This window comes from Microcaecilia unicolor, chromosome 1 (genome assembly GCF_901765095.1).
Source record: "Microcaecilia unicolor chromosome 1, aMicUni1.1, whole genome shotgun sequence".
Lineage (NCBI taxonomy): Eukaryota > Metazoa > Chordata > Amphibia > Gymnophiona > Siphonopidae > Microcaecilia > Microcaecilia unicolor.
The window spans coordinates 270569390-270582952 of NC_044031.1; the positions used below are offsets into that span (position 1 = coordinate 270569390).

General features: G+C 43.3%; 1 protein-coding gene across 5 annotated transcripts in view; it reads left to right on the plus strand.

Annotated features, from left to right (window-relative positions):
* The window catches only part of DNAJC13 (DnaJ heat shock protein family (Hsp40) member C13), a 542758-nt gene that overhangs the window by 174272 nt on the left and 354923 nt on the right, over positions 1 to 13563 (plus strand). For all 5 annotated transcript variants that reach the window (XR_003942499.1, XM_030206535.1, XM_030206508.1 and 2 more), the window contains 2 exons: positions 4099 to 4242; positions 9222 to 9236. Coding sequence is in view for 4 of the 5 variants with exons in the window: in XM_030206535.1 (XP_030062395.1) it covers positions 4099 to 4242; positions 9222 to 9236 (159 nt within the window). In the remaining variant the exon portion in view is untranslated. The remainder of the gene's footprint in view (positions 1 to 4098; positions 4243 to 9221; positions 9237 to 13563) is intronic.

Here is a 13563-nt window from a genome sequence, read left to right on the forward strand (position 1 = left end):
GTTTTCAGTCCGCACGTTCACATCTCACTACTTCCTTTGAGCAGGACACCTGACACTACAGTCGGTTTGGGCAGTCAGTCCTGCAGAATCTGTTTGAGGTTTAGAATCCAACTCCAACCTCTTAGGCCCATTTTGTTCTGTTCCAGGCTGCACTCTCATGTAGTTTGTATATAGTTTCATGTTAATCTGCATTAAGTCCTCGCCGTTGCAAGGCCCAGTTGACCAGTGTTTGTTTTGGGTGAGTCTGGATGCTAGGGATTCTCCACTTGTGAGAAGAAGCAAGCCTGCTTGTCCTCGGAGAAAACGAAGATACTTACCTGTAGCAGGTAGTCTCTGAGGACAGCAGGCTTCTTATTCTCACAATCCCACCCACTTCCCCTTGGAGTTGTCATTTTTATGTTTTTATTTGTTATTTTTGTTTTTGTATTAAACTGAGCCAGCGTGTTCGTGCTGCGTGAGGAAAGGCACTCACGCATTTGCACTGGCGCTCTGCTCACACTCCAAAAAGCTCTTGATTTTTCTATGGCATATTTGCCAAACCGGCTTCTACCCACTTGTGAAAATAAGAAGCCTGCTGTCTTCGGAGAATACCTGCTACAGGTAAGTATCTTTGCTTTTCTTACAGTTATTCCGTGCCATCACCTTCCATAAAGACAGAAACGAATAATTCATTCAGTTTCTCCGCTATGATCTTGTCTTCCCTGAATGCCCCTTTTGCTCCTTCGTGATCTAATGGTCCCACAGACTCCCTCGCAGTCTTTCTTCTTCTGATGTACCTGAAAAAGTTGTTACTGTGAGTTTTAGCCTCTTTGGCACGTTTCTCTTCATATTCTCTTTTGACCTTCTTTATTAATGCTTTACATCTGACTTGCCAGTGGTTATGTTGCTTCTTACTTCATTTGTGTACTTTTTCCATTCTTTGAAGGACAATCTTTTGGCTGTAATGGCCTCTTTTACTTCATTTTTTTAACCACGCTTGCTGACGTTTTCTCTTCTTTCCACCTTTGCAAATATGTGGAATGCATCTGGACTGAACTTCCAAGATAATATTTTTGAATAATGTCCACGCCTGATTTCGTGTCCTAACCTTTGCAGCCGATCCTTTTAGTTTCTTTTTAACCATTTTCCTCACTTTGTTATAGGTGCCCTTTTGAAATTTAACTGCAGCAACAGTAGATTTCCTCTGCGGGTTCATCCCAGATAGTAGCTCAAACTTGATCATATTATGATCACTGTTTCCCAGGGGACCCAATACCGCCACCTCTCGCACTGTACCCTGCATGCCCCCAAGGACCAAATACAAAGTGGCTCCCCCCTCTTGTCGGTTCCTGGACAACTGCTCCAAGAAGCAGTCGTTTATTAAATCTAGAAATGTTGACTCCCTGGCACGCCTTGATGTAACCTTTATCCAGTCAATATCGGGGTAATTGAAATCACCCATTATTATAGCATTGCCCAATTTGCCAGCTTTCCTAATATCTATAAACGTTTCTTCATCCGTCTGTTCGTTCTCCACTGTTCAGTGTACATATACAACCTTTAGCATTCATAATCAAGAGTGGGGGATTTTGTTGAATATTGTATACAGGTGATATTCCAGTTTGTTGTGAACTGTGGTGATGTGAAAGTTTTTCCTCTCTCCTGATTTCCCCAATTACATATGTGTCACTAAATGGTTTTTGATTTTTAAACAAGATGCAATATTAGACAAAGGAAACCAGAGTAAATACAACACCATTTTAAAATTACTTCACTTATTTAAGTAACATCGTTATCCACACTCTTGAAAAAGTAACTGCACCCTAAACAAAATGCTTCCTATAATTTAATATCGGTCTTTCACATCGTTGTTCAGGAATCTTAGCCCACTCGTCTTTGCAACAATGCTTTAATTCTGACACATTCTTAAATTTTTGTACATGAACTGCTCGTTTCAGGTCCTGACGCAACATCTCTAATAGGTTCAAGTCGGTACATTAACTGGGTCACTAGGCTGATCCAAATCTTTACTTTTGTTTTTCATTAGCCATTCAGATGTAGACTTACTTTTGTGTTTGGATCATTGTCTTGCTGCATAATCCGATTATGCTTCAGCTCCTAGACAGGTGACCCCATAAGCATTTTCAAGTACAGTGTAGAATTCAGGGTTCATATCTTGTTAAGGATGTAAAAAGAATTGAAGCGGTGCAAAGAAAAGCTACGAGAATGGTATGGGATTTGCGTTACAAGACGTATGAGGAGAGACTTGCGGAGCTGAACATGTATACTCTGGAGGAAAGGAGAACGGTTGATATGATACAGACTTTCAAATATTTGAAAGGTATTAATCTGCAAACGAACCTTTTCCGGAGATGCGAAGGCAGTAGAACGAGAGGACATGAAATGAGATTGAAGGGGGGCAGACTCAAAAAAAATGTCAGGAAGTATTTTTTCACGGAGAGAGTAGTGGATGCTTGGAATGCCTTCCCATGGGAGGTGGTGGAAACGAAAACAGTAACGGAATTCAAACATGCGTGGGATAAACATAAAGGAATCCTGTTCAGAAGGAATGGATCCTAAGGAGCTTAGCCGAGATTGGGTGGCAGAGCCGGTGGCGGGAGGCGGAGATGGTGCTGGGCAGACATATACGGTCTGTGCCAGAGCCGGTGGTGGGAGGCGGGACTGGTGGTTGGGAGCGGGGATAGTGCTGGGCAGACTTATACGGTCTGTGCCCTGAAAAGGACAGGTACAAATCAAGGTAAGGTATACACAAAAAGTAGCACATGTGAGTTTATCTTGTTGGGCAGCCTGGATGGACCGTGCAGGTCTTTTTCTGCCGTCATCTACTATGTTACTATGCTACTAATTCAGGGTTCCTTCAATAATGGCAAGTTTTCCAGGTCCTGAAGCAGTAAAGCATCCCCACACCATCACACTACCACCACCATGGTTGACTGTTGGTATGATGATCTTATTGTGGAATGCTGCGTTTGCTTTATTCCAGATACAATGGGACCTGTGTTTTCCAAAGAGTTCCACTTCTAATTTGTTTGTCCATAGAAAGTTATCCCAAAAGGCATGGGGATTATCCAGGTGTGTTTTTGCAAATTTGAGACAAATATCAATGTTACTCTTGAATAGTGACGTGCCACTCTTTGCCTCAAATTACCCTTTTGTTCCTTGCTACATCTTTATACCAGCTTTGAACTGGCATAAAGATTTAGCCTTGCTATTCTCCCATGAATCTCATTTTTCCCAGTCTTCCTTATTGTGGAGTCATGAACACTGACTTTAGCTGAGACTAGAGAGGGCTGCAGTTCTTTGGATGTTCTGGAAATTTAGTTGACTAATTTTGGTAGGCCAGCCACTTCTGGGAAGATTTTCCACTGTTCCAAGTCTTCTCCATTTGGAGTTAATAGCTCTCACTGCGGTTGGTGAAGTCCCTGAGCTTTAGAAATGGCTTTCCAACCCTTCCAGACTGATTTAATTCAACAACTTTTTTTCATCTCTTCTGTAATTTCCTTTGATCATGGCATAGCATTCTTGTAGAAACTTTTGTTATTTATTGGTAATTTATATAATTTGATTCAGCTGGCTCTGTTGAATCTAAACCTCACTATATATTGAACCTTACCATGAGTGTGAAGAAGTCACCACAAAGTTTCTTCAAGAATACCATGACATGATCAGAGGAACTTCCTGGAGCTTTTAGAAAAGTGGAACTCCTTGGACAACACACATTTATAATTATGTACATAGCTTTAGAAGTACAAAATTATTTGAGAACTTGTTTTGAATGTTACATCAGTGGTTTTGTGTTTTGGAGGTATGGTAATAGCATATAGTAAAAAAAAAAAAATTAATATGACTAATCCAACAAAAATTTGACTATAGCTGAAGTGAGATTTGCATTCAATAAAAGATAAAAAGTATTAGAGGATGTCCATAGATGAGGTTGATTGATTATGATACGTGTTCTTCTAGTTTTATTTATTTCAGAAATTTTCACAGGCAAGCTAATCATTATCTGGGGTAACTTATTTAATCTAACATTACATGATAGCAATCTCTCTTCTTAAATAAAATTGTTCCTTATTGTGTTATGTTCTTATTGTACAGGATCAGTATGGAAAATCTAATAAGGTACCAGAGTGGCAGAGGCTTGCTGGGAAAGCTGCTAAAGAAGTAGAAAAATTTACCAAGGAAAAAATTGATCTGGTGTTGATGCACTGGCGTGACCGAATGGGAATCACTCAGAAAGAGGTAAATAAAATTTTGAATGCATTTTTAACACTTGTAATTACTCACTGTAGCAGCCTTGGCAAACCCAGCCCTTATTTGCTGTGACATTGATTAGTTTAGCAAAGAGATATTATACCCATTCAGGTCAAATGATGATAGGATACAAATAGGTTCTGTTGTTAATAGAATGGTAAAAGTAAAATAGAAAGTCAAATTAAACACTAATTTCAATCCAAAATTAACAAATTACAAAATAGAAATGTATTAAACTGAAACAATAATACATTAATGATAAAAAGCGCACTGAAGTCTATCCCCCTGAGGAGACAGTTTAAAAGCTATTAATGATTTTAAAGAGCGGATACAACCATTGGATACTTTTGTGAGAAAACACTGTTTCTACTATTTGAAGAACTGATTTGATTCAATAAAGTGGTAGTTGCATCTCGGACACTGGAAAGAACTACTGGTGATGTTGAAGGTTCAATTTTGAAAGGATTCTTCAAGAATTATATATGATGGACTAATTTTTGTAGGAGGATATACTTCAGTGCACTTTTTATATTAAATGTATTATTATTTGAGTCTAATAAATTTCTACTTTGTTATTTTTAGATTGAAATTAGTGTTTAATTTGACTTTCTATTTTACATAAGAACGTAAGAGTAGCCATACTGGGTCAGACCAATGGTTCATCTAGCCCAGTATCCTGTTTGCCAGACATTGGCCATGCCAGGTCTCGCGTACCTGGCAGAAACCCAAATCATGGCATCATACTACAAATCCCAGGGCAAGCAGTTGCTTCCCATGTCTGCCTCAATAGCAGACTATGGACTTTTCCTCCAGAAATTTGTCCAAACCTTTTTTTTTAACCCAGATACGCTAACTGCTGTTAACCATATTCTCTGGCAAAGAGTTCCAGAGCTTAACTATTCATTGAGTGAAAAAATATTTCCTCCTATTTGTTTTAAAAGTATTTCCATGTAACATCCTCGAATGTTCCCTAGTCCTTGTACTTTTGTAATGAGTACAAAATCGATTTACTTTTACTTGTTTTACATCACTCAGGATTTTGTAGACCTCAATCATATCTCCCCTCATCCGTCTCTTTTTTAAGCTGAAGAGCCCTAACCTCTTTTGCCTTTCCTCATACGAGAGCAGTTCCATCCCCTTTATCATTTTGGTCACTCTTCTTTGAACCTTTTCTAATTCTGCTGTATTTTTTTTGAGATATGGTGACCAGAACTGAATGCAATACTCAAGGTGCGGATACACCATGGAGCAATACAAAGGCATTATAGTGTTTTTGGTCTTATTCACCATCCTTTTGCTAATAATTCCTAACATCCTTTTTTACTTTTAGTATTATTTGAGAAAGTTATCGGTAGTGTTTAGATTCCTAATTTTGTATTATTGTTAATAGCATGGTAGCCTGACCAAGTTTGCACTTGAAGACTGTTCGTCTATCCTTTCTCCAAGATATTTGAGTTTCCTGTTTGTAAGAGAGTTGCATTTTATAGTTCTGGACAGTAAAAGAAATACCAAAGAATTGCCATAATATCTGAAATTGATCTGACTTTTGTTATGTTTCTATTTCATGTTTTGTAAAGCAGAATCTGTGTTGTTAATTGTGGCAGTACTAATAGAAAAATAGATAATTCACTCTGAAGTCACTATAAGCAAAAATTAATGTTTTCTTAAAACTATTCCCGAGGAAATGGTATGTTTTTAAGTTCCTCCTCTTTCGTTAGTCTTGCCATTATAAATTGGAGTAAACTGTGACTCTGCAGTACTGATTCTTTTCTTAATCTGTTCAAATATCACATTAATAAGTTTGCAGTATGAATAACTGACAGCTCCTCTTGCTTAACCAGTTTTATCTAATTAGGAGGGTATGCTTCTTTGATTCTTACTCAAACCCTATGTAGTCATCACACTGAAATGTGAAGAATGATTATAGCTGAATTAATGGAAGGGAGCTTAAGAAGTAGATTTTTATAAACAGGAAACATATGCTTCAAAGAAGAACTTAAGGTTAACTTACATAAGATAGCAGGATGACAGAACGAGACAAAACTTATAATAGAGTTAACAGTATAGCCAAGAAAGAAGTTAACCTTTTAAATAAACATTCTGCATTTAAACATTGATTACAGTGCCCTGCAAATTTATATTTAAAACAATTCCATCAACTTTTCTAGGCAAAGTACAATACAACATAAAAACCAGTTAAAGATAATAGACAAAAATAAAACTTAAAACAAGATGACATAAAATACAAACAGCAGGTCTGCAGTATATTTAGCCAAAGGCCAAGAAGAAAAAGTTTTTTTTGTAGAAGTCAGAAAAGTCCGTTTCAAGGTGCACCTCAGTAGGCAAGGTATTCCACAGTAATGGTGCTGCAGCAGTAAAAGTCATCCAAAGTATTCCAGATGAACTTGTCCAACAGCCAGAGCTAATAAGAGACCTTGGTTCTGAAACTGTAATACATATGCTGGTTGACAAGCAACCACCGGTTCTTTCTGATGTGTGTGGCTTTTCTTATTCATGTCTACCTAAATTTCTGCTACTTTAGCTTTCCTTTATTACAGTGCATTCCTTTTTGCTTTTTTTATTAGATGTACACCACCATGCTGTTGTCTTAGGAAAGGTGGTATATAGAACCCAATAAACCATAAACCACTGTATCTTTCAAATACTTTGGGAACTCACTTAGTGATTTAAACCAAGATTGCTCAATGTCCTCAAGGGTCGCAACTCAGTTAGGTTTTTCCCTAATTAATATACATGAGATCTGTTTGCATGCACTTCCTACATTGTATTTAAATAGATCTCGTGCATATTTATTGTGGAAATCTTGAAAACCCAACTAGGTTGCGGCTCTTAAGGAGCGACATTGAGCACCTCAGATTTAAACCATCACTACTATCTTGCATTTGATCTATTTCTCTACCGCAGTGCTTCTCAACCCAGTCCTTGGGACACATCCAGCCAATCAGGTTTTTCTGGATATCCACAATGAATATGCAGAGTTGTATAGTAACTAAGTAAAAGTTTTGTCACTTGTAAATAAGTAAGGAAAAATGTGTTACTTTTACCAAAGTAATAATTTCACCAATTTGTATTGCATTTACTCAGTTACATCTGATGCTTGCAGGCAGAAACAGGAAGTTGCGGCAGAGGGAAAATGCTGAGGAAGCCGAAGGCAGCATGTCTGAATCGCTCCCACACCAGAAACCCTCTGTTTAGAAAAAACATTTTTAAGTTAGACCTGGCAGGTGAGGGAGACTCCAGATAGGGGTGGAGAGAAGGAGAAAGACATATTTTGCAGTTCACACCATTTCTGGTGCCCCCAAATGTTGGTGCCCCACTGCCATGCATACCCTGCTTACCGTGTTCCACGGCCCTGTTTGGTGCCTAATGTTATGTGCCATTTCGGTTCAGAAAAGTGTTATAATAGAAGCAAGGTACCAAAATGGACCAAGATTGGCAGATTTGCATGGAACTACACTTGAGCGCCCAGTTATGGAATAGTGCCTAAGCATTTCTGCGCAGATCTTAAAAGGGAGCATAATGATGAGAGGGACATGGGCTGTCAGGTACGTTGCATTAAAACGTGCACAGTGTTGTAGAATTAGGAGGACTGGAATTTACACCATGTTTTAGTTGGTGTAAATCCTCACAGCCAAAACTGGATGTAGATTCTGGCACTATGAGCTGTTCTATAAAGGACGCCCATTTTTTTTTTTGTCACTGACTTTTCAGTGCCATATACTGAATTTAGCTCTTAATGTCCTTGCATCAGTTTTCGAAGATATTCAGAGTTTGCTATCAGACAAAAAAGGTTAGAACAACAACAGACAATGATACCGACTTTGTGAAAGCTGCCTCTGTAATTATACAGCATGATGTGATAATAAAGATGAAAATGCAAGTGATGAGTTAGACAGCACTGTTCCTAAAGTCAAGTTGATCAATCTACAGATGTTGTCAGAAGACATCAGTATTAGTGCAACCTTGCCTGATTGAAGGAACGTTTATCAAACTGAACAATTCACTTTCTGCTAGTGTGGTTGTTGAACCTTTTTAACTGTGCTGAATTAATGATTCACAAATGCAGTTGCACAAGTGACAATTATTTTCAAATTTTAGTTTTATTAAAAGCAATGTGGATTGGATTGTAGAGCAGTAAAGTTATTAGGATAAAAATATTAACAATAGTTGCATTTATTGTAATTGCAGTACAGTAATTTTACTTTTTACTCAAAAAGTATTTAAGCAAGAACTTTTTTACATGAGAATTTTTTAATGTGTTCTTCACTATACTTTTTACACTTTTACTAGGTACTTTGACCTAGTACTTTGCACAACACTGTGAATATGCATGAGAGAGATTTGAATATGCATGAGAGAGATTTGCATACCAAGGAGGCAGTGTATGCAGATCTCCTTCATGCCTGTTTGTTGTGGATATCCTGAAAGCCCAACTGGCTGGGTATGCCCCAAGAACTGGGGTGGGAAGCACTGTTCTACTGGACCTCAGCCTTGTTGTCACATGGCCTTTACATGTTTCGCATTCTGTTGTAAAAAACAAAAATTCAAAATGAATGATTAGAACAATTAATTGAAATATTCACGGAGCAATTAAGAATAAAGAAATAGAAGTGTGAAACCAAGAGAGAGCAGGCTTCAATCTTGAGAGGATAAATGCAAGGAGAGCAAAAGGTTGATCTATTTTTAAATGGAGAAGGCAATGTAAAAGTGCGGAGAAAATCCATACAAGATTTTCATCTTAAATAAGACTCAAAGCCAGATTGTTGGAAGAAAGTGATCAAGGATAAAGGAAGAAAGTTTTGGAATATTTTACATGTCAGATGCTTAGTGTAAGCAAAATTGAAACCGCTGCTGTCCTGAAAATACATTGGCTGCTGTTGTTTAAATTGCTTTCTTAAAATAAATATTCCTTTTTTTTTCTTTTTCCACTTGTCATTCGCAATCAGGACAGAAACAATATGGTGAGTCTTTGTTCAGATTGTGTTGTATTACATTACATTGTTTGCTGTATAGTGCCATCTTTGCTGTTCAGCAACTATGATTGGAATATTTAATTATGTATTATGTATCTATCCCTACTGATACAACATTACAACAGCTGATCATGTGGGAAATGATCATCATGATGATCAGGATGTGGAGGAGTAGCCTAGTGGTTAGTGTAGCAGACTCTGATCCTGGGGAACTGGATTCGATTCCCACTGCAGCTCCTTGTGACTCTGGGCAAGTTACTTAACCCTCCATTGCCCCAGGTACAAATAAGTACCTGTATATATTATGTAAACCGCTTTGAATGTAGTTACAAAAACCACAGGCGGTATATCAAGTCCCATTCCCTTATCCTTAATACCACTTTTGATATAGGTTTAAATTTCAATGAATCAACAAAGCAATTAGCTTCTATATCAACACAGAAACTTAAAGAAATTCAGAGGCACAGAAGGTGAAAATCCACTTTGGCTAGTCAAGCGTTTATTTTAATTTTGTTTGCATTATAAAACAAGCAACATGGAATCAACAAAGCTAGAAAATAGTAAAAACTTGTTCCCTAGAAAATAAGCACGTTTTACAGTATTCTGCAATAGTTACTGTAAAAAAAAAAAAAATATATATATATATATATATATACCATAATTCTCCGAGGACAAGCAGGCTGCTTGTTCTCACTGATGGGTGACGTCCACGGCAGCCCCTCCAATCGGAAACTTCACTAGCAAGTCCTTTGCTAGCCCTCGCGCGCCCGCGCGCACCGCGCATGCGCGGCCGTCTTCCCGCCCGAAACCGGCTCGAGCCGGCCAGTCTTCTTTTGTCCGCACTCGGTACGGTCGTGTTTTCGCCGTGTCGAGCCCCGGAAAGTCGACCTCGCGCGTCCAATTTGTTTGAACGTGTTTTTTTCCTTCGGGAAAGTTTTGTCCTAGTCGGGAAGTGCTCCGGAAACCCCCCGCCGGGTTTCGTGTAAATCCTCCCCGTACTTCCAGCTTTTTTGCCCCGGTAAGTTTTCTTTCGTCGTCGGGGTAGGCCTTTTTTTTCGGCCTCGGTCGAGATTTTTTCTCCCTCTAAATTTGGTGCTTCGAATTTCGCCATTTCGGCTTTTGATTTCGCCGGCGTGATTTTTCCGCCCATGACATCGAAGCCTTCCAGCGGCTTCAAGAAGTGCACCCAGTGCGCCCGGGTTATCTCGCTCACTGATCGACACTCGTCGTGTCTTCAGTGTCTGGGGGCCGAGCACCGCCCTCAGAACTGCAGTCTGTGTTCCCTGCTTCAAAGGCGGACTCAGGTAGCGAGACTAGCCCAGTGGAACGTGTTGTTCTCGGGCTCTTCGTCGGCATCGGCACCGGGATCTTCGAGTGCATCGACGTCGTCAGCGTCCAGACCATCTTCCTCGGCCGCCCCTGCATCGAGTGCATCGAGGCATCGGGCCTCTGCATCGGCGCCGAGACATCGGATAGCTGCATCGACGTCGGTGGTACCAGGACCTCGTCTGCTGATGTCGTCGGACGGTGGTGCATCGGGTGGAGTGCAGGTGAGGGCTGTCCATTCCCCTGCTGGTGGCGGTGAGCCCTCGGGTGGGTCTCCGCCTACCCTGAGGGCTCCTGCGGTACAGCCCCCCCGAGATCGACCTTCTTCAGTCTCGGCCCCGAGGAAGCGACGAGTGGATTCGACGTCCTCCTCGTCGGTGCCGGGGAGCTCCGGTGACATGCTTCGGAAGAAATCGAAGAAGCATCGACACCGGTCTCCTCCCCGTGTCGGCACCGAGAGCTCTGGGTCGCCGAGGGATTCGGCACCCAGCAGGCATCGGCACCGAGAGGACCGCTCACCCCTGTTCAGGAGGTGTCGATGCGCTCCGCTCTGGACAGCCCGGAACAGCCTCCACGCCCGGAACAGGTACTGACGTCGACGCCTGCATCGACCTCTCAGCCTTTCTCTGCAGCCGCTCTAAACGAGAGCATCCGGGCCGTTCTCCCAGAGATTCTGGGAGAGCTGTTGCGCCCTACCCCTCCGGTACCGGCGGTGCTTGCGCCACCGGTACCGTCGAGCGTGGCGCCGGCTGGCCCATCGCCCAGGTTGAGGTCCCCGACGTCGGTACCGCGTTGCGGTACCGACCGCGGCCACCGCCCAGGAAGGCTCCCCGACTACGTCGGCGGAGGGAGCTTCGCCGATGCGGGCGAGGGAGTCTACCTCTCGACGCCCCCATCGTGGACAGGGTTCCACGGAGTCGAGCAGGGCGAGGTTGCAGACACAGGTCCGTGAACTTGTGTCTGACACCGAGGGTGAGGCCTCGTGGGAGGAAGAGGAAGATCCCAGATATTTCTCTGACGAGGAGTCTGGGGGTCTTCCGTCTGATCCCACTCCCTCTCCTGAGAGACAGCTTTCTCCTCCCGAGAGTCTGTCTTTTGCCTCCTTTGTCCGGGAGATGTCTACGGCCATCCCCTTCCCGGTGGTTGTGGAGGACGAGCCCAGGGCTGAAATGTTTGAGCTCCTGGACTATCCTTCTCCACCTAAGGAAGCGTCCACTGTTCCCTTGCACCATGTCCTGAAGAAGACATTGCTTGCGAACTGGACAAAACCATTAACTAATCCCCACATTCCCAAGAAGATCGAGTCCCAGTACCGGATCCATGGGGACCCAGAGCTGATGCGCACTCAGTTGCCTCATGACTCTGGAGTTGTGGATTTGGCCCTAAAGAAGGCTAAGAGTTCTAGGGAACATGCTTCGGCGCCCCCGGGCAAGGACGCTAGAACCTTAGACTCCTTTGGGAGGAAGGCCTACCATTCCTCTATGCTCGTGTCCAAGATCCAGTCTTACCAGCTCTACACGAGCATACACATGCGGAATAATGTGCGGCAGTTGGCGGGCTTGGTTGATGCTCTTCCCCCTGAGCAAGCCAAGCCTTTCAGGAGGTGGTCAGGCAGCTGAAGGCGTGCAGAAATTCCTGGCCAGAGGAGTTTATGACACTTTTGATGTTGCGTCCAGGGCCGCTGCTCAAGGTGTGGTGATGCGCAGGCTCTCATGGCTGCGTGCCGCCGACCTGGAGAATAGAGTCCAGCAGCGGATTACGGACTTGCCTTGCCGTGCGGATAACATTTTTGGCGAAAAAGTCGAGCAGGTGGTAGAGTCTCTCCACCAGCGGGACACCGCATTCGACAAGTTCGCCCGCCGGCAGCCTTCAGCTTCTACCTCTACAGGTAGACGATTTTTCGGGGGAAGGAAGACTGTTCCCTATACTTCTGGCAAGCGTAGGTACAATCCTCCTTCCCGACAGCCTGCGGCCCAGGCTAAGCCCCAGCGCGCTCGCTCTCGTCAGCAGCGTGCGAATCAGCAAGGCCCCGCGGCTCCCCAGCAAAAGCAAGGGGCGAGCTTTTGACTGGCTCCAGCAGAGCATAGCCGACATCCAAGTGTCAGTGCCGGGCGACCTGCCTGTCGGAGGGAGGTTGAAAGCTTTTCACCAAAGGTGGCCTCTTATAACCTCCGATCAGTGGGTTCTCCAAATAGTCCGGCAAGGATACACCCTCAATTTGGCCTCTCAACCTCCAAATTGTCCACCGGGAGCTCAGTCCTACAGCTTCCAGCACAAGCAGGTACTTGCAGAGGAACTCTCCGCCCTTCTCAGCGCCAATGCGGTCGAGCCCGTGCCATCCGGGCAAGAAGGGCTGGGGTTCTATTCCAGGTACTTCCTTGTGGAAAAGAAAACAGGGGGGATGCGTCCCATCCTAGACCTAAGGGCCCTGAACAAATATCTCGTAAAAGAAAAGTTCAGGATGCTTTCCCTGGGCACCCTTCTCCCCATGATTCAGCAAAACGATTGGCTATGCTCTCTGGACTTGAAGGATGCCTACACACACATCCCGATACTGCCAGCTCACAGACAGTATCTGCGATTTCAGCTGGGCGCACGCCACTTCCAGTACTGTGTGCTACCCTTTGGGCTCGCCTCTGCGCCCAGGGTGTTCACAAAGTGCCTAGCTGTGGTAGCAGCGGCGCTTCGCAGGCTGGGGGTGCACGTGTTCCCATATCTCGACGATTGGCTGGTGAAGAACACATCCGAGGCAGGAGCCCTGCAGTCCATGCAGATGACTATTCGCCTCCTGGAGCTACTGGGGTTTGTGATAAATTACCCAAAGTCCCATCTTCTCCCAGTGCAGAAACTCGAATTCATCGGAGCCCTGCTGGATTCTCGGACGGCTCGCGCCTATCTCCCAGAGGCGAGGGCCAACAACTTGTTGTCCCTCGTCTCGCGGGTGCGAGCGTCCCAGCAGATCACAGCTCGGCAGATGTTGAGATTGCTG